General features: G+C 44.0%; 1 protein-coding gene across 1 annotated transcript in view; it reads left to right on the top strand.

Moving 5' to 3' along the window:
* Positions 1–11,726, top strand: part of GABBR2 (gamma-aminobutyric acid type B receptor subunit 2) — a 332,110-nt gene that overhangs the window by 230,584 nt on the left and 89,800 nt on the right. The window contains exon 8 of the mRNA XM_006911541.1: positions 3,184–3,244. Coding sequence (XP_006911603.1) covers positions 3,184–3,244 — 61 coding nt within the window. The remainder of the gene's footprint in view (positions 1–3,183; positions 3,245–11,726) is intronic.

The following is an 11,726-nucleotide window of genomic DNA, read 5'->3' on the forward strand; positions in this document are numbered from 1 at the left end:
GAGGAGTCGAGTGCCTCCATCCTGATGGGGGTGTCTGACGGCACATCCGGGCCCAGAAGGGCAGAGTAGAGTGGAGGTCCTCTGCTGCAGAGGCCACGGTTCTCAGCCACCCTAGCAGTGCACTCTGAGCTGGTGAGAGAAGGAATCTAGCCACCACCCTAGCCTCAGGCACTGCCACCTTACACCTGTATTATCGGCTGCCACACCCTCCAGTTTCTCTGCTTCCTTGTTTGCCAAGTTACCATCCATTCTCTCTATCTAATAGCCAGAGCAATCTCCTCAAATATCAACTCAGTTCATGGTACTTATTTGTGTAACTTCCCTACCTGGAGGCTCTTGGCTGCACTCCGGAGCCCTGTCAGGGCCTCCTCCGGTCAAATGTGATCTGGCCCCACTTAGCGCCCCACTCCTTCGCTGTGCCCCACCCAAGGGCCTTTGCCCTACCCTGGCTTTTCCCTTTGCCTGGAGTATCTCCCTCTTGCCATGCAGGCCTCAGCTAATCTATCTCCTCTGCAGTGAGGTCTTTCCTGACTAGGCAGTAGATTCGCTCCCCTCACGCAGCCACTCCCTTTTTATTTTCTTAACAGCACTCTTCACTAACTGAAATTATCTAATTCATTCATTGACAAATTTGTTTTGTCTGTTCCTCCTAATCAAATATACAGCTCTCCAAGAGCAAGAATCAGCACTTAGAAGAGTAACCAGCCCAGGGTGGTAAATATTTGTGGATGTCCACCTTCTAATATGGAGGACACCTACTGGGCAGAATTTCATGAAAATCCCCTGATAGTGTGTGGTATTCCTCATGTCCGGTCCTATCAAGGCTGGCTTGGCAGTGACGGTGGTCCTATCCAGTCAGCCACGGCCAGGGTAGCAAAGCTGGCTTCCTGGGTCAAACCCAGGTCCAGTGGTAACTCCTTCAGGAAGCTATGACATGACATATCTTCTTCAGAAGGGGGCTTCACAGAGTCTCCTGGCTTCTTCTCTGGTGCAGCCCCTCAGTATGGTCGGTTACCCATCCGTGTGTGCATCATGACCCGGCAGATGCACAACCCATGGTAGAGCACACAGTGGGGTTCGGGAACTCAGTCACCTGGGGGCTGATGTTTCAGAAAGGTGAGGACACCTTGGATAAAAGCCCCACAGTTTCCCGCTTTGCCAGACGAAATCACATAATGTGTGCAATCTCTTCTCAAGGACTGAAAAATTTCCTGGTGCTTAAAATCATTTTTATTTCAGCTATTAAATGTTTTTAAATAAAAGTTATTACTGCCATTTACTGAGTGCCTACAGTAGACCAGGTGCTATGGTAGGTCCATAAGTCAGGTGTTCAGAAACTTGCCTCAGATGCTGGCCTTCTTCCCCTAGGTTACCTGAGAAATTAAAGAGCAGGGAGGAGCCGCTGTTAGTAAAAATAATGATTATGAGTGAAATAAAATATGAAAGGTCTTACTTCAAAGATGGACTAATTAGTTTTGTTTAAAAAGAAAAAGGGGAGGTGGGAGTAAAGAGATTTTTTCTCATCCTCACCCCGTTATCTACTTCATTTTGTCCAAGCTTTGAATACTATTCTTTTTAATTTAACTAATAAGGATTCTGCAGAATTTGTCCACATTAGAAGTCTTTGGAATTCTTCAAAGCTTAGCAGGAAATGGGTGAATTCATTAGAGTCTGACCTTTGTCAAGCAAAGAAATGTCCTATTTGTAGACCATGTCTGCATCTTTCCTACCCATGCAGAGTGGTCCATTTGCATAAAAGTGATCCTTTTGGAAGATGTTCTGTGTTTTTCAATCATCCCTAGAAATAAAATCACAGCTCCTGTGTCACCTTACACTGAAGTGTTTTCACACGCCAGAGAATTGCTTACCGTCACCTAAATATAGAATTCGGTGGGTGTTAGTTTCAAACTGATACTACTCACAGCTGTCTTCAGAATTTCAAAAAGGTGTCAAAGTGGCCTTAGAAGGTGTTTCTTGTTCTGAGAACAGGTTGAGTGAGTCTCTGTGCCAAAAGCCACACGCCTCAGACTTTGAGTTTCCACCAAGGGAAGACGCTTTTTGGCACTTTCTCCTCAGAACTGAGTGGAATCCGAACGTCTGTGCTATTACCTGCTTTTACCTAAGTGCATAACTATGAGAGTAAGGCAGTGTACCTTTAAGATTATTTTTTCCCCTAATTTCACATTAATGGAAATATAGGGAGGAATTTAATTCTGGATCAGAAACAACATGCTATAGTGAAATAGCATGAGTATTAAAATCAAACTCAGAGTTGAATTCCAGCAGCCTCACCTACGATGGCCTTATATCGAGCATATAGCCTTTCTTGGACTCGGTTTCTTGATCTGTAAAATCAGGATTATCCCCCTTTCCACTCAAGCTTGTCATAAGATTCATTGATATAACTGTGTCGATTTCCTTGCACGTTTGCAGAATTTTAGGTGGACCATAAATTGGCAAGAGAGACCGCACCCCTTCTTTATGTTCCCCGTGTATTCAGCTCAGCATATGGGAAGCCTGGTATCAGCCAGCAGGGCAGATGTAGCAGATGATACTGTCTTTAACCCCTAGGGTCCCTAATGAGGGTTGTTCAGCTGCCTGTGACACTAGTCAGGTCTCGCTGGCTCAAGAAGCTTAATTTTGTACTGAATCATAGCCCCATTATAATTGGGGCTGATGTCACCACTCAGAAAGAACTTATAAAAACATTCTCTGTCCTTAATAAGAAATACTAACTGACCTCCAGCCCTTTTTGGTCTTCAAGCCAAACAGCCTCAGCAAAGCCACACTTCTTTATGGGAAGGTCACAGGAGCATAGTCAAGGCCAGGCTACACCGGCCTCACCTCTGTCTGTCTAGCACCCTGGGAGACCTTGTCCCAGAATGACACAGGACACGCGGGTGTTTAATAAATAGCCTTGATGATAACGATGATGCATATCTCGGCTTTAATTCACATGTATTAGTTCCATTATTGATTTTATGCTCCTCAAATTAACCAGATAAAGTCACAACCAGTATAAAAACATTAGTTTAATTTTGCATCTGTGGTCTAGTGGGAGTCTATTTTTTCTCCAATATTAATAATTACATTGTATAATTAATGAATTTCAGTTGAGATCAGTAGCGTCTGGGCTAATATGGCATTTCTCTTTTGTTCTTGTTTGTTTTGTTTTGTTTTTAGGGTCAAGTTGTGTTCCGGAATGGGGAGAGAATGGGGACCATTAAATTTACTCAATTTCAAGGTAGGCTGTTTGATGCTTGTTCCTTCTTTTAAGTTGATGAAGTCTATATTCAGGGATGTTGTGTTTATACAATAAAATACATCAAAACAAATGGAAATATGATGTTCCAAATAAGAGAAATCAAAGTCAATAGAAAAACTTCTCTGTGAAAACATCAGTTTCAACTTATTCAGAATATTTTTTCCCAACTGCATTACTTCTCAGGCCTATTCAGTCTTCCACATGACTCCAAAAGCCTCGTGAAAGTATAGGGGTATGTGGCAGTTAAGTCATTTTCCGTGTTCTGAGAAACCTTGCATTATTTTAGTTTTTGATTATAGAAATTTTCAAAGACTCTACAGTTGGGAGAATAGCATAGGGAAGCCATCTACCCATCATCCAGCTTCAACCATTATCCACATTTTGCCAATCTTGCTCTGTTTTGACTCATCCTATCACCTCCCCCTTTTTTTTTTTTTTTTGCTGTAATGTTTTAAAGCAGCTCCCAGACATTATCTCATTTCAATCTCTAAATACTGCAGTATGCATTTCTAGTAGATAAGGACTTTTAAAAACATAACCACAACACTATTATTGCACCTAAAACGTATAACAATTCTTAATATCCTTTCATTCCCAGTCATGTTGGTTCTCCAATTATCTCAAAAATGTCTCCACAGTTGGTTTGTTGGGGAATCCACACAAGGTCCACTCTTTGCATTTGGTTAATGCGTCTCTATAGTTTCTTTAAATCTATAGTCAGCCCACACACACTATTTACAGGCCATTTATTCTTTTAGAGGCCAGGTCATTTGTTGGATTTTTCTGCTATGAGAGTTGGAAAGGGCCTCAGAAATCATCCAGACCAAGCTTCTCATTCAATAAGGAGGAAACAGAGGCCCAGCAAGGAGCAATGGCTTGTCGGTGCCCACAGGGCATCCGTGAGGAGCAGGGCTGGACATTCCTCCAGACAGACACCTCACTTCAGCGCAGTATGGTCATTAGCAGGATTGTGAACCAATGATCAATGTTATCCAATATGTCAATGTTGACATAGTCATCAGTGCAGTGTTTCTCAGCATCTGGATGTTTCTGAAAGTCATGCCTTCCTTCTATGTCAACTCACTTCAAGCAAATCCCAGAGTCATCCAGGGGAAAGCAAGAAATGAAATCGAGTTACTCAGAGTCATTCAGACTAATCCTCACCGGATTCAGATCAATCAGGAGAGGTGTTCTTGGGTACTATCTTTCCGTAATGCAGTCTTGTAGATTTACCCATTTGTCTTCCCATGGCAGGTAATTGAAACGCATGTCAGCTCTCTGGAGTGCACAAAAGATGTAATTTTAGGCAAACGTAATTATTTTCCCATTTGTTAAGTCTTACTTCTTCATTGGTTGAACAAAGTAAGCATCTTGGCAAAGATACTTACTTTTTTTTTTCTTTTGAGTGATTGCAACTAAATTCTCTTGTCACATTTCCAGTTCTCAAATTATATCATTCTAGGGGAATATTTTGTAAAATATTGATTGGCCAATCACAGCTACAAATGCATGCCAATTTTATTGCCTTTTTTTTTTCAATGTTAAGATTAGACACCAACTCCAATGACTGATTTTAGGCATTTATAAGGAAAGCAGCATAGCAAACAGTCGTTCAGAGGTAGGTTTGACCCACCTGAGCTCAAGTCGCTATAGAACATCAGGCAAGTAAGTGACTTCGCCTCTGTGAGCCTCGATGTCTCCATCTGTCAAATAAGAATATAATCCTACCTACCTTAAGATGTGGAAAGAACTAGGTAAGACAAACAGAGAAATATGAATATGTGCATATATTTCTTGCCCAGCAGGTAATAGCAGTTATGATTAGCACTTTGTCAAGAATTATGACACTTCTGGGGCAAATCCAGATTCTCTTGGTGTGTTGAAACCCTCAGATGCCTTTCTGACTGCCTACCTCCATAGCTGCTCCTTACACTTAATGATATGTAAGATGTCTAATGGAGCAGGGCCTCAGAGATGATCTCATCCCACTACTTCATGATATAAATGAGGAAACTGAGGCCCAGGGAAGGGAAGTATTCCCCCAGGGACACACAGCTGATTAGTGCCACTGCCGGCTTACACACACACCTACGCCTGAGTGTTCTCCCTTCGCCACGTTTGTGTCCAGCTTTTATTGACTGTCAGAGCTGGACCTGGCAGATACTCCTGTTTACATGTTTTTAAAACAGACATTGATCCTGTTGACAGAGGGATGTTGTGCTCAGGGCATGTTCTCATCAGCACAATAGTTATCCAGATTCATAGGGTCTCAGAGGTGCCTTGTCTGCCAGGATAGAGGGGGATTGAATTATTGAATAGGCTAAGATGAAAGGGCTCCTGGTTATCATCTCATTTTACAGAAGGCAAACTGAGGTCCAGACAGGAAAACGGCCTTGCGTGGGATGGGCCCTGACTCACTGTGGGATACTGAGTTCATACTTTCTCTTCTCTGGGCTCATGATTTCCCTCTCAGAGAGGCTGGTCCAGACTCTGTCTTCTGGGACCTTGCAGGAATTTACCCAGAGTGTGGGCCTGCCCCCACACCCTGGGGTTACCAGCTCCTAAATTGCCTCACGCTTCTAATAGGATCACCATGTTGCTGTCTGCCATGCCCTCCCCCGCTCCCCCACCTCTCTCTATGTTTCTCTCTCCCTTGTCTCCTGCCCTCTTATTTAGAGGGGACAGTGGGCAGCAGAGCTCACAACAGAGCTGATTCACAAGCAGCCAGCCACAGCAGTGGGGTCTTTGCAAGATCTGCTCCTGGACAAGTCACTTTATCTCCCTAAGCTTTAGTCTTCTCCTCTGGACAATGGGATGCACTAATGCCAGCCCTGTCTGCCTCCTGGTGCTGGTTTAAGGGCCAAATGAGTTTTTGCTCTATAAACTCTCTAGTGCTGGGAAGCTAGTCACATTGCTAGCTTGCTGCCTGACTCCTGGCAGGCTCTTGATAAATGCTTACTGAATTTGTTAGTGATAAGGCTTGTGGAAATTTAAGACTATCTTCATTTATACATGGTTTCCCGCAATTTAAGTCAAAGCAGAATGTTCAGTAAATAACAGCTAGCCTTGACAACAGAAATGTAAACTGAAGCTAATTCACAATGGTGGCCATTGTTTTTCCAGGCTGGGGACTATCTTTTTCGCAAACTTAAGAGTGCTAGATAAACAGAATTATTCTAAAATAATGTGCCAGAACTAACCCCATAGTCCCTCTTGAGACTGAAGCATTTTGAATCCAGAGAGGTTTCAGAACCCTAAGAATGGTCTTTCTCACTCCCAGTTTCCTTCCACTTACTCCACTTCGAAGCGTTCCCAGAGCCCTTACCTCCATCAGGGCAATCCTGGAGGGTAGGTATGGTAGATGCTATCAGTGGCCTGAGCAGCCACAGTTCCAGAAAAAGCATCTTATTAAAAGCATTTGCAACTCTCCCCTGTGCAAGGAGCAGGTCAGATGTCCAGGGAATTAACACTTTCCAGGGGCAGCCCTGAGCCAGGGGTGGATGAGAAGTGGAGAATAAATTCCCCTTGGGTAGAAATTCCCAAGAATTCAAGGTATGTTCTACTCTGTCCCTAGATGTCAGCTGAGGGCTTCCCAAAAACCTGCTCATTAATGCACCTTGTACTAGCTCCTTTCCCTTCTCTGTCTCACCTTTCTGCATCCCTGCCAGTGTGTCCTAGGATCACCTCCCAAATAAATTACGTACATTCTTACCCTTGTCTTAGGTGCTCTTCTCATCATGGTGGTAGGTACAGCAGGTAATAGCATTCCGTTGGCCATGCACCTTGGGTATAGTGGGGCTAGCCTAAACCCCTTTCAACTCCAAGTTCAGAGCACCTCCCCCATGCCATCACTGACTTCCACTAAACCACGTGTCGATAAGGATGAATGCTAGGGAATTGGCTTTTTTTTTTCCTTAAGAGAAGAAAGAATCCATGTTACTGCTGAAGTCTAAACATGGCTCAGAATTTGCAGCAGGGAAGGAAGTTGAGTGAAGCCATGATTAGAGCCTTGTTTATGCTGTTCTTCGTGAAATCTCAGCATCTGTGCTCTAACTCACCGTCCCTGCCTTCATTAGGCCTGTTTGTAAGAATCTCGGTGAATGATGATGTGCTCGAATTTCACACTGCTTCTGTGCAACATAATGGACTCAGACTTTGGAGTTTTATATTTTAGCACCTGATTCAAAGGGATGGGGTCTTCTATCACTCTAACAACATAATTGTCATTCAGAACGTACCTAGTGAAATATAGTCTTCTCCTTCCCATTTGCAGACAGACATTAATTACCGTTTGGTCTTCGCGGTACCAGATACAGTTCTATTCAGTACGAATTTCCTGAGCATCTGGCCAAGCACTCTACCAAGTTCTCTGGGGGAAGCCACATTGAATAAATGATGGTCCCTGCCCCCTCCCCTACAGGGGCCTCATAATCTCTCTGACTGAGTGCCAGTGCCTATGAAAGCAAGAAGATAATTTCCCAGAACCTACTAGAAAACTTTCGAAGCAAGTTTGACCCTATTTGAGACTCTTAAGGCTGATTTTTAATATCCTTTTCCTCTGTCAAGGTGCATGTTGTAGTTCACTTCACCAAGCCTTAGGTCTGGAAAGGACAGTTTGTCGACTGCCACTCAACTTGAGTGGAGACATAGTCCACCAAACTTCAGGATACACAGGCAGGGAGGTGGGTCGGCATGAATGGAAGGACATATGTCAGTGTGGGTTCTTTCAGACTGAGAGCCTGACCTTGACCATGGCACCTCCCAGCCCTCATGATCCAGGTCTTACCTTTCAGAAGATGGCTTATAAGGCAGAATTATTTAACAGACCCTGTATTTCACTGAGCCTTTGATTCTCCATGTTGAAGGGAGCCCTAACTCTCTTTTATGGCATTACCTCTGCTTGAATGCCTCCAGTGATGGAGAACTCATCTTCTATCGTGTAGAAAGTATATGAGCTTTGAAGCAGGCATGTCTAATTGTTACTAGCTAGGCACTGTGGTTTAATTTCTCTGAGCCATCATTTTACCATTTATTTAAAAATAGTAAAATGAAAGGTGATCATTTTCCTTGCCTTGAGAGCGATGATGAGAATTCAATGTCATGCTGTGAATGTTCCTGGCTTGGTGACTGTCACAGAGAAGGATCATGGCAGCTGTTGGCTTTTTTCTCCTCTCTTGGGCACTTTTGACAATTATCCCAGATTTATCCTCTTCCAGAATTTATTGAGAAAAGGACAATCTTACTTCCTTAGGACACACTTCACACACCATACAATGTTATATAATTGGTCTATGAAAGCCCCTTTTGTTCATTGTTTATACTCTTATTTCCCTCATTTATTTTCACACCTCACTCCCACCTCTCCCAATGAAAGGCAAACGTTCTAAATGTTTAATGCATATGTGTATTTGTATGTGTCCTTATAAAATGTATATTACTGTTTTGTGTGTGTGTACTGAATTTATGTCAATACAACTGGATTACATATCTCTTCTGTTTCTTTTTTTTTCTACTCAGTGTTTTGTTTTTTAAGAGGCCTCCATGATGCTATGTGTACACCTAGACTGTGGCTTTCACTGCTCATTCCATGGGGTGCACCTGCCGTGCACCCATCCCCTCTCTCAGTCACAGACATCCAGGTCACCTCAACTCCCTGCCTCCACAAATAATGAGGGTCCTTGTACATATCTCCTTATGAACCCAACAGGGCACTTCTTTGCTCAGGAGCAGAATTGTTGGGTCAGAAGGTGTGTGAACCCTGAACATGCCAAAAATGTGCCAAATGGCTCTCTCAGTGCCCATGCCACCTCCACTCCACTGGCATGAAATTCCTATGTCCCCACCTTCCACCAATACTCGGTGTCCCCAGCTCTCTCATTTTTGCCAGTCTAAAGGTATAGTGTGATATATTATGATATTAAATATCATTTCTCTGATTATTAATGAGTTTGGGCTCTTTCAACATTTGTTAATTGTCTGTTATGATCTTTTGATCCCATTTATTTCGAAGGTACTATCTTTTTCTTACTGGTTTGCAAAAGTTTCTTATACAATCTAGATATCAGTCCCTTGCTGGCTTTAGGCTTTGCAAGTATTTGGACATTTGTCTGTAAACCTAAGTCCTTGTTGAACAGAAGTTCTTAATTTTGATGTTTTTTTGTTTGTTTGTTTGTTTTTGCGGGGAGGCGGGGGCGGGGGGAGGGTGGTCCTATGGTTTGGGATTTTGAAGTTTCTCAACAATCATTTCCTGGCACCTGCATGCCAGGCGCTGGCTGGGCACAGGAGGTGCTGAAATGGGTGAGACACAACCCCTTTTCTCAGCAAGCCCCTGGACCAGTAGAGAGCAGACATAGGATCCCAACTGAGTGTGACATGTAAGAAGGGCTTTCAGAGCTGGGGCATTTGGCTCCACTTAGTCTAAGAAGGCTAGAAGATGCCACTTTGGAGAGGTGGCATCCGAGTTGGATTCTGAAAGACCAGTGAGAGTTAGCCAAGAAAAGGAAAAAGGTGTTCTAGGTGCAAATAACCTCTTGTATTTGTATGTGTCCTGCATCCTCTCAGGTATTAGTTTTTGCCCTTAGGCCAGTTCGAGTAAGTCAGCGGAGGGTAGATTCCTTGGCAGGGTTGTTACACTCGCCAGGCATTTGGCCAGTGTCCACCTGGCCCATTAAAAACTTCAAAATAAAGGCTGATAAAATTAACTTATTAAAAATGTGGCAGTGGCATATTGTTTGTGAAGACAGGGACAAGTATGAGTGAGGATCCAGGCCCAGGAAGCGCAAGTCCCTCTCTACTCAGTGCTGCTAAGGGATGCTACCTGATCTGCACCTACCCAGGGCACGGAAAATGACCCTGTCCACATGACCATACCAGGGACAGGACGGGAGTAAAACAGCACCTCCTGAGGAATCACCGGCTCTCCTGGAGAAGAACAGAATCAAGGCCTGAAATTACCGTGTTTCCATCTCTGAAGAACTGCCAAGAACAGGAATCGATGTGATGCGCAGCCTCCAGGCTGAGCAAGGGCCTGTGAGGAGAAGCCTCACAGGGAGCAGTGTTCAGCTCGAAATAAGAAAGACCCTTCGAAGCAGTTGCAGAATCATCGAACAAGAGTTGAGGCCACAGAGATCTCCTTGTCCAGCCCACTCGCTTTAGCAAAACCCAGGTAGGGGACGGCATGTCCCCAGGGCTCCTAGCTCCAAGAGTCCTATCTCCTTGTCAGAGCTCTTTTTGTCCCTGAGTTTGTAATTTTGTTGGGGGTCCTAGAATAGAGTGATTTCCTAACATCTTTGATTTTTATTGACCCAAGGTCATCTTTTGTTTTATACTGCAGAGGTATGCATTGAGTCTGTATGTTTGCAACAACTATTAAACCTTTAAGTACATATACTCCTCTCTCAGTCCAGATCTAGAATCAATGGAGGATCAATGGATATTTGGGGTGAAAGGAGTAGAGCCCCTGGAGCAGGATGCGGGGACCCAGCTAAGGCAGGAGGTTGGCGACCTTACAGCTGGTTCTCCTGCCCAGAGAAGGAGGGAGACAGAATCACACTGTGACTGAAGCCATTTCCTGGCCATCTTGTGGATGCATTCAGGCCCATGGCCAGTGAATATTTTCAGACTAGACTTTTTCTGGCAGCCTAATTTTCATGGAGAGGACCTTATTTTCTTTACATATCATCCAAATCTATTTGAAATAAAGAATGCACTTTTTAAAGAGAACAATTCTTTTTTGCCCACAACAGAGAACCAGTATTATTTCACAGTAAATTTTAGCTTCTAAGAATAGAAAGTGTCAGTGGAATCCAGTGTCTCTCAACCCTAGCTATGCATTAAGGTCCCTTAGTGAACTTTTAAAAATACCACCACCCAGGATCCGTCCCTCAGTCCTCCAGGGGTTCTAATACAATGGGTCCACATTGGGACCAGTCATCTATATTGTCTAGAAGTTTCCCAGGTGACTCTAATGTCTGCCCAGGGCTGGGAACCACTGGAACCTTTACAGTGCAGTTTGCAGATGGAGAAACTGAGGCCCAGAGAAAGGCAGTGGTCTATCCAGGGTCATGTAGTGAGTCAGGGCTTATGGGGCAGAGATGCCAGCCAGTGACAGACCCCATGCTGCAGTCTCTTTCCCCCTGCTCAATTCTCCCACCTCCCGAGCCCCCATGGATCCTTATAGTCTATCCAAAAATCCCCTGGTCTACAGACTGCAAAGCTGGACTGTATCCAAATGAGTGATGAGCATAATGGAGTTTCCAATGAGCTCAGGAGTCAAAAGTTAAAAGTACCGGGTGTCTATCACAATCACCTCCAGCTGGGCCGCAGGTGAATGGAAGAACACAAGGACCATCCTTCCACCTGCAGACCCAGGAGGGGCCCTGCACAGAGTGCAGAGGACAAGATTGTATGCTGCCCAGAATGTCAGAAGGAAGATTTCAGATTCCACTCAGGAACCAACTGG

The sequence above is a fragment of the Pteropus alecto genome, unplaced genomic scaffold, assembly GCF_000325575.1.
Source record: "Pteropus alecto unplaced genomic scaffold, ASM32557v1 scaffold114, whole genome shotgun sequence".
In the NCBI taxonomy this organism is placed as follows: Eukaryota; Metazoa; Chordata; class Mammalia; order Chiroptera; family Pteropodidae; genus Pteropus; species Pteropus alecto.